The sequence below is a fragment of the Pecten maximus genome, chromosome 3 (assembly GCF_902652985.1).
Source record: "Pecten maximus chromosome 3, xPecMax1.1, whole genome shotgun sequence".
NCBI lineage: Eukaryota > Metazoa > Mollusca > Bivalvia > Pectinida > Pectinidae > Pecten > Pecten maximus.
The window spans coordinates 51,872,302-51,892,668 of record NC_047017.1 but is presented as its reverse complement, the minus strand read 5'-3'; the positions used below and the strand labels follow the sequence as shown (position 1 = coordinate 51,892,668).

Below are 20,367 nucleotides of genomic sequence, written 5' to 3'. Positions count from 1 at the left end.
AATTTGAGAAAGATCCCTTCAGTACTTTCTCAGAAATAGCGATAAAAAACTTAAATGTTCAAAATCCAAGTTGGCTGCCTGTCGGCCATGTTGTTTTCTGATCAGTCCCAAAATGCAATATGCATAACTAGACACCGAGGGGAACCTACATATATAATTTGAGAAAGATCCCTTCAGTACTTTCTCAGAAAGAGCGATAACAAACTTCAATTGTCAAAATCCAAGATGGCTGCCTGTCGGCCATGTTGTTTTCCAATCGGTCCTAAAATGCAATATGCATAACTAGGTACCAAGGGGAACCTACATATGAAATTTGAGAAAGATCCCTTTAGTACTTTCTCAGAAATAGCGATAACAAACTTCAATTGTCAAAATCCAAGATGGCTGCCTGTCGGCCATGTTGTTTTTCGATTGGTCCCAAAATGCAATATGCATAACTAGGCACCAAGGGGAACCTACATATGAAATTTGAGAAAGATCCCTTCAGTACTTTCTCAGAAATAGCGATAACAAACTTCAATGGTCAAAATCCAAGATGGCTGCCTGTCGGCCATGTTGTTTTCTGATCGGTCCCAAAATGCAATATGCATAACTAGGCACCAAGGGGAGCCTACATATGAAATTTGAGAAAGATCCCTTCAATACTTTCTCAGAAATAGCGATAAAAAACTTCAATTGTCAAAATCCAAGATGGCTGCCTGTCGGCCATGTTGTTTTCCGATCGGTCCCAAAATGGAATATGCATAACTAGGCACCAAGGGGAACCTACATATGAAATTTGAGAAAGATCCCTTCAGTACTTTCTCAGAAATAGCGATAACAAGAATTGTTTACGGACGGACCACGGACCACGGACGCAAGGCGATTTGAATAGCCCACCATCTGATGATGGTGGGCTAAAAATGAAACTTATTTCAAACGAAATTATCTATAACAGTTCATTCATATGATATTCTCTGACAACAAGATAACAGTTTTAACAAGTAACTTGGCACAGCTACATGTACAATGTATTATCATTTTACAAATTGATATTTCATGATAAAATCAATAAAGTGGGTACCTGAATTTGTCTGAATACCAACAACCTTTGCAATCTAAATTTAAATGTTATTTAAATGAATCCAAAGATTTATTAAAATAACATTTAAAATGTTTCATTTTGAAAGCTGTTTATAATTACCTAAAACAAGTAAAATCTGGCATAGAATCTTGTTTAGGAATTATCTTGCTGATAGCAATTTAAAAACATTTCCCGTCAAATATATATAACGCATCTTACAGAAATTTGTAAAAATTATAGTTCTTTGGAAATAACAAAACAGGCACAAAACTAATATCTGTAAAAATACACCTGTCAGTACCACTTGTTGAAACTTCGTACTGAATATGATGTCCTGACCGATGAGTTAATGTGATGTCACAAACTTCGTACTGAACATGATGTCCTGACCGACGAGTTAATGTGATGTCACAAACTTCGTACTAAATATGATGTTCTGCCCGACGAGTTAATGTGATGTCACAAACTTCGTACTGAATAAGATGTCCTGACCGACGAGTTAATGTGATGTCACAATTTCGTACTGAATATTATGTTCTGACCGACGAGTTAATGTGATGTCACACACTTCATACTGAATATGATGTCCTGCCCGACGAGTTAATGTGATGTCACAAACTTCGTACTGAATATGATGTCCTGCCCGACGAGTTAATGTGATGTCACAAACTTCGTACTGAATAAGATGTCCTGACCGACAAGTTAATGTGATGTCACAAACTTCGTACTGAATAAGATGTCCTGACCGACGAGTTAATGTGATGTCACAAACTTCGTACTGAATAAGATGTCCTGACCGACGAGTTAATGTGATGTCACAAACTTCGTACTGAATAAGATGTCCTGACCTACGAGTTAATGTGATGTCACAAGCTTCGTAGGAATATGATGTCCTGCCCGACGAGTTAATGTGATGTCACAAACTTCGTACTGAATATGATGTCCTGCCCGACGAGTTAATGTGATGTCACAAACTTCGTACTGAATAAGATGTCCTGACCGACAAGTTAATGTGATGTCACAAACTTCGTACTGAATAAGATGTCCTGACCGACGAGTTAATGTGATGTCACAAACTTCGTACTGAATAAGATGTCCTGACCGACGAGTTAATGTGATGTCACAAACTTCGTACTGAATAAGATGTCCTGACCTACGAGTTAATGTGATGTCACAAGCTTCGTAGGAATATGATGTCCTGCCCGACGAGTTAATGTGATGTCACAAACTTCGTACTGAATAAAATATCCTGACTGACGAGTTAACATGATGTCACGTATTTTCCCCCGTTACAAACATGTGCGTAGTTAATGTGATGTCACGTATTTTCCCCTGTTACAAACATGTGCGTAGTTTTACTGGAGTTTATCATGATAGAAGTCCTGTTGGTGCCGACAACCTCGGCGAGTTTCTGGGCGTCATACGGTGTGTACAATGTAGTACAGGTACACGTGTCCTTGAGACTACGCGAGTCCACGATCATGTTACACAACTCACTGTAATAGTGTGGATAAGTAGGCAACTCGTAGAACACGATGTGGCGGACACCACGCAACTTGAACCTGAAAAACAAAATTTGTGACTTTATTATGAAGTTTATACCGTTAATTTGAAAGTCTTTAAAAATGCATATTTAAACTAGAAAATGTCAAGACCGAAATGTCCCTTCTGTCACTTGACACCTCAAAATATCAGTAGTTCCTGAGTCCTGAGATTAATTACATTGCATCGGGAGGGACGCGGTGCGACGGACATGGGTCTCACTACACCCCCCCTCCTTCACGGCGGGCCATTAAAATAGCACGCTGGGATAACATTTATTATTTTAAGGAGTATAAGGAGGTATAAGGAGTTTATTTTTCCAATTTTATTCTATCCTTGTTCATTGTGTACACTTGTTCTCCCCTTGGTAACATTTACACTGGGAGCCATTGTGTACACTTATTCTCCCCTTGGTAACATTTACACTGGGAGCCATTGTGTACACTTGTTCTCCCCCTGGTAACATTTACACTGGGAGCCATTGTGTACTTCTCCCCTTGGTAACATTTAAACTGGGAGCCATTGTGTACACTTGTACAACTTCGTACCAATCTGATTTTAAAGTCAATGATGGGCAGTGTTTGCCTGATTTTCGAAAAAAATATCTTTCAATAAGAAGGCTGATGATGATAACATTTTTTGTCACCTTCTGGCTTTACTTACCTCTTAAAGAAATGTGCTCTCTCAGTGTATAACAGAAAGTGTGCATTTCCATGGAAGAAATAACTTCTGGATCGAGAGTTGTTTTTGTCACTAGAATACCTTTAAAACATAAAATGTGTTATGGATTAGCACAAGACTACCAAGGTTAAATATGTTAAAGACGATATTGTAGATACTGAAAACTGCTTTAAATTAAAATATGTACTTGTTACATGGCAGAGTATTTTCACATTAACCTCGGCGGGTTTCTATTTCATTATGTATGGACTATAATGGTAAATCAGGCTAAAACTGAACTTTTTCTAATACTCACTCGCAGATCTGTGAAAAGTCTAAATCTTCTCGGACAAAGTGGTTACGAAGTCTGACAAAGTCGAAATAGGAAGGTATGAAAAGAAGAGTCTGTGCTTTCAGGGCTTCCTTCTGATGAGGCAGGATCTAGGAATACACCAATATCGTCAACACAGGAAAGGGGAGATAATTCAACATATAAATACATCTCACTAGTGATACCAATATTGTCAACACAGGAAAGGGGAGATAATTCAACATATAAATATACCTCACTAGTGAAACAAACAGGATATACTGATATCGTCAACACAGGAAAGGGGAGATAATTCAACATATAAATACACCTCACTAAATTCAACCAATTCGAAACTCTCAAGTAATGTACAGTGGAATCTGTATTAAGCGACCACTCAAGGGAAGTTGAACAAGAGATCCCAGAGGGATCTTGGCGCCCACCATTGAATGATCTTTATAGGTTCCATGTCAGATTGATCTTTTCTCTACTTTTCCCTTCCTCTAAGTCTTACTAATCTGTGTAAATTCAGAAACAGCCCTCTAGTACTTTTCAAACAAGGGGAACCTATATATAAAATTTAAGATTTAGCGATAATGGCTGTCTGTTGTTTTCGGATTGGTCCCAAAATGCAACACCAGGGACCAAGGGGAACCTACATATGAAATATGAGAAAGATCCCTTCATTACCTTCTGTAAAATAGCGATAACAAACTTCAATTGTCAAAATACAAGATAGCTGCCTGTCGGGCAGGTTGTTTTCTGACTGGTCTCAAAATCCAATATGCATAACTAGGCACAGAGGGCAACCTACAAATGAAATTTCACAAAGATCCCTTCAGCAATTTCTGATAAATAGCGATAACAAACTTCAATTGTCAAAATCAAAGATGGCTGCCTGTCGGCCATGTTGTTTTCCTATTGGTCCCAAGAATTAGATGCAATATGCAGAACTACAGACCAAGGAGAACTTTCAAAAATGTTTGAGAAAGATCCCTTCAGTACTTTCTCAGAAATAGCGATAACAAACTTCAATTGTCAAAATCCAAGATGGCTGCCTGTTGGCCATGTTGTTTTCCGATAGGTCTCAAAATGCAATATGCATAACTAGGCACAAAGGGGAACCTACATATGAAATTTGAGAAAGATCCCTTCAGTACTTTCTCAGAAATAGCGATAACAAACTTCAATTGTCAAAATTCAAGATGGCTGCCTGTCGGCCATGTTGTTTTCCGATTGGTCTCAAAATGCAACATGCACAACTAGGCACCAAGGGAAACCTACATATGAAATTTGAGAAAGATCCCTTCAGTACTTTCTCAGAAATAGCGATAACAAACTTCAATTATCAAAATCCAAGATGGCTGCCTGTCGGCCATGTTGTTTTCCGATTGGTCTCAAAATGCAATATGCATAACTAGGCACCAAGGGGAGCCTACATGTGAAATTTGAGAAAGATCTCTTCAGTACTTTCTCAGCAATAGCGATAACAAACTTCAATTGTCAAAATCCAAGATGGCTGCCTGTCGGCCATGTTGTTTTCCGATTGGTCTCAAAATGCAATATGCATAACTAGGCACCAAGGGGAGCTTACATATGAAATTTGAGAAAGATACCTTCAGTACTTTCTCAGAAATAGCGATAACAAACTTCAATTGTCAAAATCCAAGATGGCTGCCTGTCGGCCATGTTGTTTTCCGATTGGTCTCAAAATGCAATATGCATAACTAGGCCCCAAGGGGAGCCTACATGTGAAATTTGAGAAAGATCCCTTCAGTACTTTCTCAGAAATAGCGATAACAAACTTCAATTGTCAAAATCCAAGATGGCTGCCTGTCGGCCATGTTGTTTTCCGATTGGTCTCAAAATGCAATATGCATAACTAGGCACCAAGGGGAGCTTACATATGAAATTTGAGAAAGATACCTTCAGTACTTTCTCAGAAATAGCGATAACAAACTTCAATTGTCAAAATCCAAGATGGCTGCCTGTCGGCCATGTTGTTTTCCGATTGGTCTCAAAATGCAATATGCATAACTAGGCACCAAGGGAAACCCACATATGAAATTTGAGAAAGATCCCTTCAGTACTTTCTGAGGATTAGCGATAACAAGAATTGTTTACGGACGGACGGAGGGACGGACGGACGGACGGACGACGGACCACGGACGCAGGGCGATTTGAATAGCCCACCATCTGATGATGGTGGGCTAAAAATGGTCTCTTAATGGAGAGTGGTCTCTTAACAGAGATGGTATCTTAAATTTAATAATTGTTCATAAGCTTTTTATTCACTTTATAAATTGGCAATAATGATTTATAATATATATGAAAAATGAACCATCACTTTGAATAAAACAAAACAAAGTTTTATTTTTTTATTTTAATTTTTTTTTATAATTATTACTGTGCTAATTTTTCATCATTATATGTATTTTTTGAAATTCTTTCAGCATAGCAAAATACATCGATTTAACATGAGAAATAAATTTCATTGGTTAATTAGATTACTTTCAAATTATTTATATATGTTTTTTTATTTCCTGAAATCTTGGTCTGGATATCCGCTCCGCTTATTATTTACGTTCCTGCATTTCCTACTTTAAAAACGGCGACTTTTTCACTGGCAAATATCTGTTTTAATGTCTCAAAAAAGATAACAAATCACGATTTAACAGTAAGTTAACTGTTTATGCATTCCTTCATTGTTATATTTCGCATGCAAATTGATATATCATATACAAAATGTCAGAAAATCGTCAGAATTCTAGACCGTTTCTTCGCCTCCTCTCCCATCATTTTGCACGAAAAGTAAAATTACTTGGGTGTTATAAAGGCGAAAATGGTAATTTAAGGCATTTTAGAGACTTCTGGTCGCTTATTGGAGAGTTATTGTTATCACGGGAACGAAAAATTGTGGTCGCTGGTCGCGTAAACAGAGGGTCGCTTAATAGAGTTTAAATATACAGCGAAAATGCTCGGGAGGAATTAAAATGGTCGCTTAGAACAGAAGGTCACTAAATAGAGATGGTCGTTTGGACAGATTCGACTTAGGTGCTGAACATAAATCACTAATTGAACAGAACTCATGAGAATTTTGTTATCAAAATAGTTTGACAGGTGTTGAACATCTCTGTAAAATGTAAGAAATAAAAGGTCCATTGAGTCTGGCCTGCTAAATCACTGACATTAAAATGTGTTACTTTATATCAATCCTACCACTGCTAGTAAACATATTAATAATTACCTTCTTGATGAAGAATTCAAATCTGTCATCAGCTGCCGAAGCATAACTGGAAGTCTTCACTTTATGGTAGGTCTGTCGAAATAAATGATTTAAAAAAGAAATCATGTTACATTGTTATTTGATTTTTCAAGAGACAATTACCAATTAAATGTCTTATTGAAAACATGCAGTATCCGTCTGTATAGTTCCTAGCCATTCACAGTATTACATTGTATCCAGGTATGAAAAATAATCCCAGACACAAAGTCTCCGTGGAATCAAATTGTTGGTGAACATTTTTCCCTCCAGAGCAATGCTACTTTAAAGTTTATATTGATATTAAAACAGGTTAAACCTCCCCCTTACTGGAGAAAAGCTTTATTCCAGACCCTTATCTGTACCTGAGGGAGCTGTAAAACAATCTGACAGATTGCCCCACTGGTGTCGGGGCGTGTCACCATCACCTTGCCTGCATAATCTGTAATCTGTTAAGTCCATTTTTCTACTAATTTTAGCTATTGAATAAAAATTAAATGTTTCGTGTGTAATTAACACTATAAAAACATGAGTGGTGGGATCATTACCAAACACTGGCTTTTTGTGTAAAAAATATATACTCAAATATTGTGTCAAAAGAGGATAAAAAGAATGAACTCAAACTGACACAAAGTGCCAATAAAGTGTCAAACGACAATGGGACAACGTTGGAATGTATGGGAAAGGACAATGGGAAAACGTTGGAATGTATGGGAAAGGACAACGGGAAAACGTTGGAATGTATGGGAAAGGACAATGGGAAAACGTTGGAATGTATGGGAAAGGGCAATGGGAAAACGTTGGAATGTATGGGAAAGAACAACGGGAAAACGTTGGAATGTATGGGAAAGGACAATGGGAAAACGTTGGAATGTATAAGAAAGGACAATGGGAAAACATTGGAATGTATGGGAAAGAGCAATGGGAAAACGTTGGAATGTATGGGGAAGGGCAATGGGAAAACGTTGGAATGTTTGGGAAAGGGCAATGGGAAAACGTTGGAATGTATGGGAAAGGACAATGGGAAAACGTTGGAATGTATGGGAAAGGACAATGGGAAAACGTTGGAATGTTTGGGAAAGGACAATGGGAAAACGTTGGAATGTTTGGGAAAGGACAATGGGAAAATGTTGGAATGTATGGGGAAGGACAACGGGAAAACGTTGGAATGTATGGGAAAGGACAACGGGAAAACGTTGGAATGTATGGGAAAGGACAATGGGAAAACGTTGGAATGTATGGGAAAGAACAACGGGAAAACGTTGGAATGTACGGGAAAGAACAACGGGAAAACGTTGGAATGTTTGGGAAAGGACAATGGGAAAATGTTGGAATGTATGGGAAAGGGCAATGGAAAAACGTTGGAATGTATGGGAAAGGGCAATGAGAAAACGTTGGAATGTATGGGAAGGACAATGGGACAACGTTGGAATGTATGGGAAAGGGCAATGGGAAAACGTTGGAATGTATGGGAAAGGGCAATGGGAAAACGTTGGAATGTATGGGAAAGGACAATGGGAAAACGTTGGAATGTATGGGAAAGGATAATGGGAAAAAGGTTTGATGAACACATCTTGAAGACTTACAGTCCCTAACTTAAAATCTGGTGTACTAGAGAAAAAAGATCAATGAGATGTAACACTTTGAATGAAGCTGCCTCTGTAAAAGTACTGTAAAGTAAAACATGGAGCTCCCCTTCTGACAGAACATTGTATATGTTGGATTCTACAAATATAAAAGCTGTGACATCAAGGGAGATAATCATGTCCGCCTTACGGAATCATTGTTTGATTTGATATTTATGTCATTAATTATTGTCTGTTGAAAAAGGATACTGCCACAGTGTCTATTGAGGATGGCATTTATCTGAGGAGCTGCCACAGAGCTGAACATCAAAGTCTGTCTGTAAAACTTGGACCTGAAAATATTTTCACAATATGAAAATAAAACAAAGGAAGGTTAAACAAAACATTATTTTCTATCCAAAGGATAATTTCTCTTCAGTTACTTTTAGTCATAGAAACAGAAATTTTGACTGGCAATGGCAAACTGGAAGCTGCACATGTCATATGGAATCAATGAAAGTATTTGATCAGTTCCACACAAACGATAATGTGTTAGGTAAATCGAGACCTATGACTCAATTAAAACCAATAATGGAAGAACATTATCTGAGATAAAAACAATAATGTATTAGGTAAATTGGGCACTATGTATCGAGTAAACCAAATAATGGATGAACATTTTCTGAGATGAAAACAATAACGTGTTAGGTAAATCGGGAGCTATGAATCAAGTAAGCCCAGTAATGGAAGAACATTTTCTGAGATGAAAACAAAGACGAAAGCATACCAGCCATTAACTGTCCACATCCTGACTCGGGAGAAGTCCACACCGTGGGCATCGGATGGTTGGAGGTGGAGGTGCTTCATCAGGTGCTGCAACAAATCTCACATGAGTAGGATGTTGATCCTTGGCTTACAATTCTGTAGGATTTATATTATTATACAGTAACAGTCAATGTCAACAAACTCACTGAAACTATCAAGTTGGTACAAATCATCACAGATTTAATGTTAACAAACTCATTGAAACTATCAAGTTGGTACAAATCGTCACAGATTTTAATGTTAACAAACTCACTGAAACTATCAAGTTGGTACAAATCGTCACAGATTTTAATGTCAACAAACTCACTGAAACTATCAAGTTGGTACAAATCGTTACAGATTTTAATGTTAACAAACTCACTGAAACTATCAAGTTGGTATAAATCGTCACAGATTTTAATGTTTACAAACTCACTGAAACTATCAAGTTGGTAGAAATCGTCACAGATTTTAATGTCAACAAACTCACTGAAACTATCAAGTTGGTATAAATCGTCACAGATTTTAATGTTAACAAACTCACTGAAACTATCAAGTTGGTACAAATCGTCACAGATTTTAATGTTAACAAACTCATTGAAACTATCAAGTTGGTACAAATCGTCACAGATTTTAATGTTAACAAGATAATTCCCTGCCAAAGAAAAAGCAAATGGCTGTGTACCTAATAATTCCTTACCCACTCAATTTGAGCTTTTGTTTTGCCATATTTCAATAAAAGTTTGGTATATATATAATATTTCAGATAAATACTGTCTTATAATTCACTCTTACTGTTATATGATCCCAGTTCTGCATCAAGAAAATGTCAGCTTGATCAAATATGAGAATCTCGATGGAATTCAAGAAGTCATAGTCACGTTCCTTATCTCTGAAATGAAAACATATATATGCCTAAACATGTACCAACAGTCAAACAAATAACTTTGAATAATCTAAAAGAAATAAATGCAATTTTTGGTTCATTTAAGGACGTGCCTGGTTTTGGAAGTGGAGGAAAGCCAGAGTACCCGGAGAACAAGAGCTCCTCAAGCGGGAGCATGATACGCCCTACAGGAAAATGTAGTGTCCTTGACGGACGTATAAAAAACCCTGATATATAATGAACATAATTGCTTCTTGTTGTAGTGAACACAATCTTAAAGGAATTGAATAAGAAATAGAAAACTTGCATTTTCTATACAATGCCCACAATTTGGCAATTAAAGGGGCATAACTCTGGTATAAAAATAATCAATAATTCTGTAACACGGACCCCTTAGAGCTATTGTGGTATAGAATATTCGTAGCAAGTTTCATATAAATCTGTTGATAAATAAAGGCTAGAGAGTGCTAACAAGGAAAAGTTAACGGCCGCGGTGGCCGAGTGGTTAAGGTGTCCCGACGCTTTATCACTAGCCCTCCACCTCTGGGTTGCAAATTCAAACCTACGTGGGGCAGTTGCCAGGTACTGACTGTAGGCCGGTGGTTTTCTCTGGGTACTCTGGCTTCCTCAACCTCCTATGCCTGTAACGTCCTTAAATGACCCTGGCTGTTAATAGGACGTTAAACAAAATAATCCAAACAAAACGGACGTACATTTGTACGGACAGACATACGAACAGCGCAGGGTATATCATAATATGAGCCGTCGTTGACAGGCGCATAAAAACCACCAAGCTATGGTCAGTACCAGGCATTTGAACTTGAAACCCAGAAGTGGAGGGCTAGTAATAAACTACAGTGCAAGTGTGTAAATTACACTAGAAAGGATATTAATCTATATTTGTATTTCCTATACAGTTTTGGAATTAGAACCTGTTCAATTGGAAATTAACCAGTAACCAGCAGTAATCTCTGATCCCAAGTGTTTTGAAGAAAGGTTTCATTATTATGACTAGACACGGCAGTCTCGACAATTTCTGTACTTCGAATCAAAGGACTGACTGACAACAAATTATTTAGACATTTTTAATCATGATTCGACTCACCCCTCCACTCCAATCACTGTGCGTAGTCCAAGGGGTGAAGCCAGGATTATATCAGAACTGTAGAACGGTGAATACAGTTTGAGGGTATTTTTGGCCACACCAATTCCTATTCGGAAATGATCATCAATATTTCCAGCAAATATTTCATCATATTCAGCTGAAATGAACAGTTAAAAGATAACAAATACATGTACAGTTCAATATTCTCCATTTGTACAAGATTTTCAGGCAGCAATGATCATAAAGCCTGGATAAATCCTTGATCCACATGAAAGAGAAGGTTTTACAGAGAAGTACCTACCTAGTATTAGGCTAAATCCCATTTACAGAGAATAACCTACCTAGTATTAGGCTAAATCCCTTTTACAGAGAATTACCTACCTAGTATTAGGCTAAATCCCTTTTACAGAGAATCACCTACTTAATATTAGGCTAAATCCCTTTTACAGAGAATCACCTACTTAATATTAGGCTAAATCCCTTTTACAGAGAATCACCTACCTAGTATTAGGCTAAATCCCTTTTACAGAGAATTACCTACCTAGTATTAGGCTAAATCCCTTTTACAGAGAATTACCTACCTAGTATTAGGCTAAATCCCTTTTACAGAGAATTACCTACCTAGTATTAGGCTAAATCCCTTTTACAGAGAATTACCTACCTAGTATTAGGCTAAATCCCTTTTACAGAGAATTACCTACCTAGTATTAGGCTAAATCCCTTTTACAGAGAATTACCTACGCTAAATCCCTTTTACAGAGAATTACCTACCTAGGTATTAGGCTAAATCCCTTTTACAGAGAATTACCTACCTAGGTATTAGGCTAAATCCCTTTTACAGAGAATTACCTACCTAGGTATTAGGCTAAATCCCTTTTACAGAGCATTGCAACATAATCAGTTATGAAGTTTGTATAATGAGAAAATAGACATATCTACAGTAATTACAGTTTGAACCCTAAGAGGTTAAAATTTGAACTCACATGAGAGATGATTTGCTACTTTTCATTAAAATGCAAGAAAATTTGCTATCAAAACGTATTATGAAAAGATAGATATGTATGTACTTTCAAACTTACCTGGATTGTTGTTTAAGATAGATATGTATGTACTTTCAAACTTACCTGGATTGTTTTTAAGATAGGTGTGTATGTACTTTCAAACTTACCTGACTTGTGTTTAAGATAGGTATTTATGTACTTTCAAACTTACCTGGATTGTTGTTTAAGATAGGTAGGTATGTACTTTCAAACTTACCTGGCTTGTTGTTTAAGATAGGTATTTATGTACTTTCAAACTTACCTGGCTTGTTTGCTGGTTTCTTGATGTCTTTATCTAGTTCCGTGTATTCTGAATGGAACCTTTTCTTATTACCAACTACATGTTTCTGAAATTAGAACAAATCACTTGATTACTTGGCCATTCCTAACACTGGTTTTCCTGTCCTCCCCGAACATTGCAATCAGGAGAGAAATCTTACCACATCAAACTGAAGTACTGTACCACTAGTAGAATTAGTCTGACAAATTTTTCCAGAGTTGAACTTTTATGCTATGTAAATATTAACTACCAGGTATTACGACAACACAAAAAATAACTTCAAAAGATTAAATATGCATTTGTATAATAGTTTTTTTTCTTCACTTTTTTTCATCATGCAGGTAATAAACAAATGTTACCTGATCCTTTGGCATCAACAGACTGGTCATCATCTGGACGACACGAAGGGCAGCCTCTCTGAACGGTAGAACTATGAGGACTTTAGGTCGGGTGAGGCCCTGGTCTCGGTAATCACTGGAACTACACATTATAAACACAGCCATCATATGACACTGGAAGGTTCATATTTCTTATACATACACATGTATGTGACTGATTAAACAATCCCATCAATTATATAGGAAACAGATATAGAAACATGCAAACTTTTTCATTTCAAATTTGTAATATTGACATATTTGAGTAATTCATCTCCTTCCTTTTTATTAAATTTATTTAATTAGACCCTTCGTTTTAAATTGGAATATTTTTCTTTTTTAATGACTTGTAAATAATATTATGCTGTTGTAATTTTTACCACTAATACATACTCTGTTTGGTCATCATCTCGTTTCTTCAGTTTAGTATTATGGGCAATGACACGACTCCTTGTCCTTTAAAATGAAAGCAGAAAAAATTAACTTATATTAAAGAATAAAATATGTATATACTGAACTAGAAAATGTCTGTAACATATAAATGCTCTCACTGCTACTTGACACATCCCGAAACAGAGTTTGGTGAGGATTGCATCAGCAGTTCCTCAGATTAGCTAGCTACATTGCATTGCGATGGCGGGGGCATACAATTTTAATATGAGAACTTGGGAAGGTATTAAAAGTTTAATTATCATTAAATACTAAATCATCACAAACTCTACAAGACTACCTTCTGTGTGTCTTGGTAACAATTCCTACTCAGTTGTATAAAGATAAATCTTAAATAAGTTAAGAATATCTCCAGAAAAGCTTACTCTACTAAAATAAACAAATACTGTCACTCTGTATAACACGTGGAATTGTGTGTATAACTATACTTACTTGAGAACGTGGTTAAGAGCATGAAGACAATAGACAAGCCGGATTCTGTTCTCCATTAGACATTGTTCTGTTAGGTAGGTACAAATCCTGCAACACACATACAATACCAGTCAGGTAACATGTTAAAACAATAAATAAAAACTAGTCAGGTAACATGTTAAAACAATAAATAAATAAAAATCAGTTAACTAAATCGTGTTTCTCCTGATGATTGGAGTGATATAGAATATGATATGGTGTTAGTGGTTTGAGTTCCTTATACTAAAAGAATGTAAATAATAATTTGAAACTTGCCATGGTGGGGCCCATAGCCTTATAAGAGGAGAAAGGATTTCTAAAAACTAAATGAAGTTAGATCCATGATTGAATCTCAGTGCATTATGTTAATGTCTAACTGTTGCACCTACAACGCCCAGGTTTACAAATAGTATATCATACTATTGGTTGATACCTTCAGGAGTTGATCCTTAACTTTTTGGCTTAATTTATCAAGTGTGCTCTGTAAGCCACTTGCTACATCCTGAAACCTAGTAACGAAACATAGATGTTTGACCTATTGAACTTTCTCTCTCATTAACCATCATTACTAGTGCTAACACTTGTCTAGAAGTATGTACATGGTGTCTTTTGTATGATAAATTGCTGAAATTTCCAGCAAAAAACGTTCAAAGTTTTAAATGTTGATTTACTCTATATGTTAAGTTCACATCAATTCTAAACAGACATCAAAACAAAACAGTTTTCAGTTTTAATTGATAAAGAATGCAAAAATTAAACCTCTGACATCAAACATACAAAGATTAGACATCAAACATATAAAGATTACAAACATTGTATAGACTAAACCATAATATAAAACAGTCCAAGATACTGGTAAGTAGAATTATCATCTTACCTGATAATCATTGATTATCTTACCTGATAATTATTGATAATCCTGAACAAGTTTTCCTGGAAGCCAGTCAATGGATCTAAAACAAAACATGTTGGGCCTCTTTAGAGAGAACTGATTAAAAATATGACATCAACATAAAACATGAGATAAGATGGTTGGTACAGGTATTGAATATTTTTAATGTGAATAGCTTTAGTTCCACTGTTTTTAAGAAGCTTTTGATGCCATTTTGAATGTGTATATTATAATTTCAGTTGACATGAAATATGGTGCAGGTTAGCATTGTTTAGAGAATTTTATCAACCTGCCAAACCTCATTTCATCGTGTAAAAAGTATTGTGTCTATCCTAAAGCTTGAGAAGGGCTTATTGGTGTAAACAGTATCGTAGTTATCCTAAAGTCGAGAAGGGCTTATTTGTCAACAATCTTAAAATGAAGAGGGGGAGCTTATTTGTGAGCAGGGCTTATCTGCAGAAAATGTGCTAATTCATTTACAGTGAGGTTTAATTTCTTTAATGTCCTATTAACAGCCAAGCTCATTTAAGGGCTTGTCTGGTTTTGGAGGTAGAGGAAAGCCGGAGTACCCAGAGAAAAAACACACGCTAGGGTCAGTACCAGGCAGCTGCCCCATGTGGGTTTCGAACTCACAACCCAGAGGTGCCGGCCTAAGGCTAGTCATGAAGTGTTGGGACTTTGATAAAGACAGACAAGATGTAAATAATATAAATATATACTGTACTGTGCACCAAGACTAAAGGCAGTAAAATGAAGGTTTAATAGATATGTTCTCAAAGCTTTAAAAGTTAATCATGGGGAGCAGAATCCGTTAAGAATTTTGAAACTTACAGTCCCGGAGATCCTGTTCAACATTACAGCATTTTTTATTGGTCTCTAACACCTGTGTACACAGCTTGGACTTCACCTGAAATTGGAAAGTGTCAATTCTCTGTATGCTTCAAATGTGCACTTTATCCAGACAGAAAATAAAAGAATTGGTTGATATATAGATATTAATCTTTGAAATAAATTGATATATAAAAAAATAATCACAGTGAAGTAAGATGATTCTCCAGGATCGGGAAGCAATTTTAGTTCAAATACCATAAAATATGTTTGGTTCAAATGTGAAAAATCATTCTTTAGAAGAACAAATTTAAGAAAAATATGTCAAGGTGACTTTGGTATTTTGGTCAAGTGAGGCTACACAAAGAGTTTTAATTCTTACATATTGTTTCTTCAGGTCTCTGTCTGTGGAGATCATCTTGGACTGGTGTGTCGAGGACGCCACCGAGGCACTGCCAACATGTGGTACCTATTGTTACAATAGCAGGAATATACACATTGAAAGGAACTCAAATCAGAAAAAAGAAATGAAATGTTATTTTAAGAACAATTGGTAAGACATACCAAGCTGACATTAAATTTTACCAAGCCTGCATTTCAGATTTAATTTCTTAATCCAATAATAAATTTGAATATTTATACATTTCATGAATTTAAGTGGTACATGTATATTAACATCACATTTTAATGTAAACAACATTATTCCACGAGTGAATGAAATAAAGCTACGAACATGTTGCCATACCTTTACAGATGTTTTTTTCCACGATTCTTTCTTCTCCAAATCTGTGATAAAATCTTCTTCTTTATCATTTTCAAAATGAATGCTGAATGGATCTGAATAAGATGCCATTGCAATAATTAAATACCTTAAATGATATTAATTAATTGATATGAAATTTAACAATATATGGTAATGTGTACAGAAACAAGAGCTCTGAAATACACACTGATAGTTGATAATTTTGTTTTTAAATTTAGAATTTTATATATTTGACCCATGTGACCTTTAAAGCAGGTCAAGGTAAATTGTTTCAACAACTTTGGTAGCCCTTCATCCCAGCATGCTACTCGCCCAATATCATGGCCTTGGGCCTCTTGGTTATTAAGAAGAAGTCAAAATGCAAATTGTTTATGATGCACAATGCATAACGCAGGTGAAAAGGTGATTACGTCATCCCATGTGACATAAAATGTATGAACATCTAGATCTGTCATGGGTAATTATTATGATTCTGAGTCAGAATGTTTTACTAATCTGAATCCTGTAGTGTTTGACTCATGAATCAGTGTCTAGTGGGCAGGCATTTCATTATCTGATTCTGATTCAGGATGTTTTACTAATCTGAATTCTGTGAGTGCTAAACTCATAAGCATCTAGTGAGCAGGCATTTCAAGATCTGATTCTGGATCAGGATCTATGTTTTACTAATCTGAATTCTGTGAATGTTTGACTCAACAAACTTTGAACAGGAAGGGTGTCTAATACAGACTTTGAATTAGAATGGATGTTTAAGTCAGGCACTGAATTGCCATATCTATCTTGGCTTAATCCCATGCTTAGAAGTAAGGATATAAATTCATATAAATTCCTGTCGTGTAATAACCCCTCTATGACTTTGAATCAGAAGGTATATGTGTTCCTTCCTCCAATCTGAATTATTGCAGGTTTCATATGCTAAATGGTTGTTTAAATCGTCCAACATTACCCATTATACATTAAGAATGTTATCTTAAATTCAAGATGGCTGTTTTTTAAAAGATCAAGTAGAATTATTAAATAAAATCAACCTACAAAGTTCTTACCTGACTCTTTCATTTGGTAATGTTCTTCGTCTTCATCACTCCCTATAACTTCATCCTCTTCTATTGTTCTGTCTTTCCCGTTCATCTCAGCACTACTATCCATCTCATTATCTTCATCTTCCTCCTCCGATTCATCATCTTCATCAACTTCACTTTCATCACTTCCATCTTCATCATTCTCTTCCTCATCTTCTCCATCATCTGATTCTGAATCATCCTTTTCTGATAGAAATATACAGCATCATATACTAATAGTCCAATGTTTTATGACATATATATCTATTATACAGCATCATATACTGATAGTGTGGAGTTTTATGACATATATATTTATTAGATCAAAATATTAATCAGTGAATGCTCGCTTTGTATTATTGCAAGTTTTAGGATTCAGGTGAAAGACCTGAAGAAGCCTGAAAAGGCGAAATCAGTAGACGAACATAAAAAAATCTGGAAAAGAACCACGGTACTCCTTATGCTGCTGTGATCGATACACGTATCTGATTGCAAGTTTCAGATGTAAATGTACTTGATCACAGCACCAAAATTTCATTGCTAGTGTAATGTCGTGATTTTGTTACATTTACGACAGCCTTGCATACTAATGTGGTTTTATTGTGGAGAACAAAATATACCTGTTGTTGCAGCTCCTGATGCCTTAATGGAGAACACGAGTTTCTGGTAATCACTTATCTCCTCTTCGCTTTCAGACGAACTGGATTCTAGTATCTGTGGTGAATAGAATTTAAAGTCAAAGCGTTTCATAAGTTGATTATTTTTGCACTGTAGATTTACATGTTATTAATGATACTGGTGGTAATAGCATGCTATTACAACTTGTTCAGGTGCTATATACAATGTGAATTGTGAAATGCTAGAAGACACATAAAATGTAAATAAAAAACACAAGTGTGTCACTTGAAATACCTTATTCTAACTGTACATTCATTCATAGTTAATCTTTACCATACGAAATGAGTTAAAACATGGACGAAATACCTCATCTGCTGGCTCTCTGGTTTCAACTGGCTTTTGTGGCAGTGATCTAATAAACAAGGAAAAATTATAAAAATGGTAAAGTATAAAACATGATAATATCTATTCACAGAACGTTTTAATTATAATAATGGCCCATTATCTTATTGTCAGCATTTCTCTTCGACAGACAACAATCATCAGGCTTTCGTTAATAATATTTCACAAGACATTTGTCTGTGAAACAGGATACTGACTATTTTTATACTATAGTGTTCATTATTAAATCACATATGTGTCATTTTGTCCTTAATCATGTGTATAATGACTTATTCTTAATTCAAAGAAACTAAACAACCTTTTTATTCCTACATCTCCCTTGACACCCATTCTGCCTAAGTTTTGGCCTTATATTAAGTTATGCTGGTGTTGTGTATTCTAGATGGGGCCAAACCAGAGATTTGTACAGATTTGTAAACATTGTTTTTCCATGAACTTAAAGGTTCTCCTTATTACTCCCAATACACAGTTTGGCTTTTTAGCAGAGTTCTCTACATGTTAACGGAATTTAAGTTCATTGTCGACAGTTAAAGTATGTTGGTCATCGAGGGAGTCGGCTGCCAAGGAGATTTTAGCGTCGTCGGCAAACATACAGTAGTTCGGACAACATCAAGATGGTCATTGATGTTGAGTGTAGGCCCACATACACTCCCTTGGGGGATCCCATTTCTGACACCAATCCAATCAGGTGATTCGTCGGTTATGGTTTCCCTTTGTCTCCTGTTTGTAAGTTATTGATAGAACTTCAAACTCAATTTTGACAGTATGCACAGAAACTTTTAACAAATGTGTAAGGTCCCTGTAGTCCTATAATATAAGACTTTGAAGGCTAATATCGCCGAAGTTCGACAAATAACAAAAATGTAAATATCTGATAATATATCAAAGGACTTAGGTCTAGCATAGTAACACCAAGGTATCTTTTTATGGATTATTTTTTTTATTGATAGAATGTCAAACTCCTGTGTTAGAAATTCGAACAAAACAAACAAAATCTAAAGTAGCCCAAGGGTAACATCTATTGTTGTATTGTGAAATAGTTGTATTGTGAAATAGAGTTGATATTGTCATCTTTAGAGTATGTCTAATTGATTGCTCGAAATTCGTGTACTTCGGGTTACAGTATCCTTGGTACTGTACTGACTAGTTGACTACCTGTGGCTGCCCCCAGGTAGGGCGTAAGAATTGTACCTGCTGCCCCCATTGCATGATCGTAATTTGGGATCTTATCTTTTCTCTTCTTTCTTAACAGCTTTCTTCCTAATGTCTCCCTTGACAATGCCCCACTTTTGGCCTTTAGTTGAGCGTTCGCCGCTGTGAGGAAGGCTTTGGGTTGTGTCCCCTGGCCGAGACATACCAGAGTCTTTAAAAATGGTAGTTGCTACTCCTGCTTAATGCTCAGCATATTAGGAGTGGGACGACTGGTTCGCCTGTTGTCAGTATAATATGAATGGGTGGGGTGTCCTGCTGGGTGTCTTCGGCAGTATGCTTCAGTGAGATAGCACTATAAATCAGCAAAAGTTCCGGCCTATCACCAGGAGACATAACACAAACATACCGCAGCCTCCCAAAACACACATACGCACTCACCACACGCATGCATATCACACGCACGGGAGGCCGTCCTTAAACGACCTTAGCTGTTGATAGGACGTTAAACCAATAAAACCAAAACCAAACTAACTGTGGCATGCAGCAGTCTGACGTTTTGGTTTAGTTATATCAGCAGCATCGATGATGATAATTACAGGCATATGAATGTCTGTCTTTTCAAAGTGAAATTTTGATTGTTATTCACCTTTTGATTTCCGTTTTTCGCTTCTTAGCTGGCCTGTTCTGTTTTTTATTCCTTTTCTTTCCACCGGGCCCATGCCGTCTTGGTCCCATGCTGGTTTGTTTTCTTCAACTTGTAATAATATGAAAAAGTTTCCTATTGGTAGGTTACTGCTGGCTTGACCAATGAAGTTCAAGCTTTCATAAATGCATCAAGAATAGTGAACAGAAGTGACGTC

The 20,367-nt window shown here is 36.3% G+C and overlaps 1 protein-coding gene across 1 annotated transcript; it reads right to left on the bottom strand.

The window, feature by feature from the left end:
- Window positions 1–1,943: 1,943 nt before the first annotated feature.
- LOC117324517 (digestive organ expansion factor homolog) lies at window positions 1,944–20,337 on the bottom strand. Its single transcript, XM_033880420.1, is given in 23 exon segments — window positions 1,944–2,233; window positions 2,381–2,625; window positions 3,269–3,367; window positions 3,582–3,706; window positions 6,823–6,894; window positions 7,203–7,279; window positions 8,673–8,755; window positions 9,190–9,275; window positions 10,002–10,098; window positions 11,198–11,354; window positions 12,500–12,584; window positions 12,877–12,997; window positions 13,288–13,350; window positions 13,777–13,820; window positions 13,822–13,863; window positions 14,695–14,747; window positions 15,518–15,593; window positions 15,897–15,983; window positions 16,260–16,351; window positions 17,321–17,542; window positions 17,956–18,049; window positions 18,320–18,365; window positions 20,154–20,337. Coding segments are annotated over 22 exon segments (2,154 nt in total). The 5' UTR covers window positions 20,243–20,337; the 3' UTR covers window positions 1,944–2,233; window position 2,381.
- Window positions 20,338–20,367: the final 30 nt, after the last annotated feature.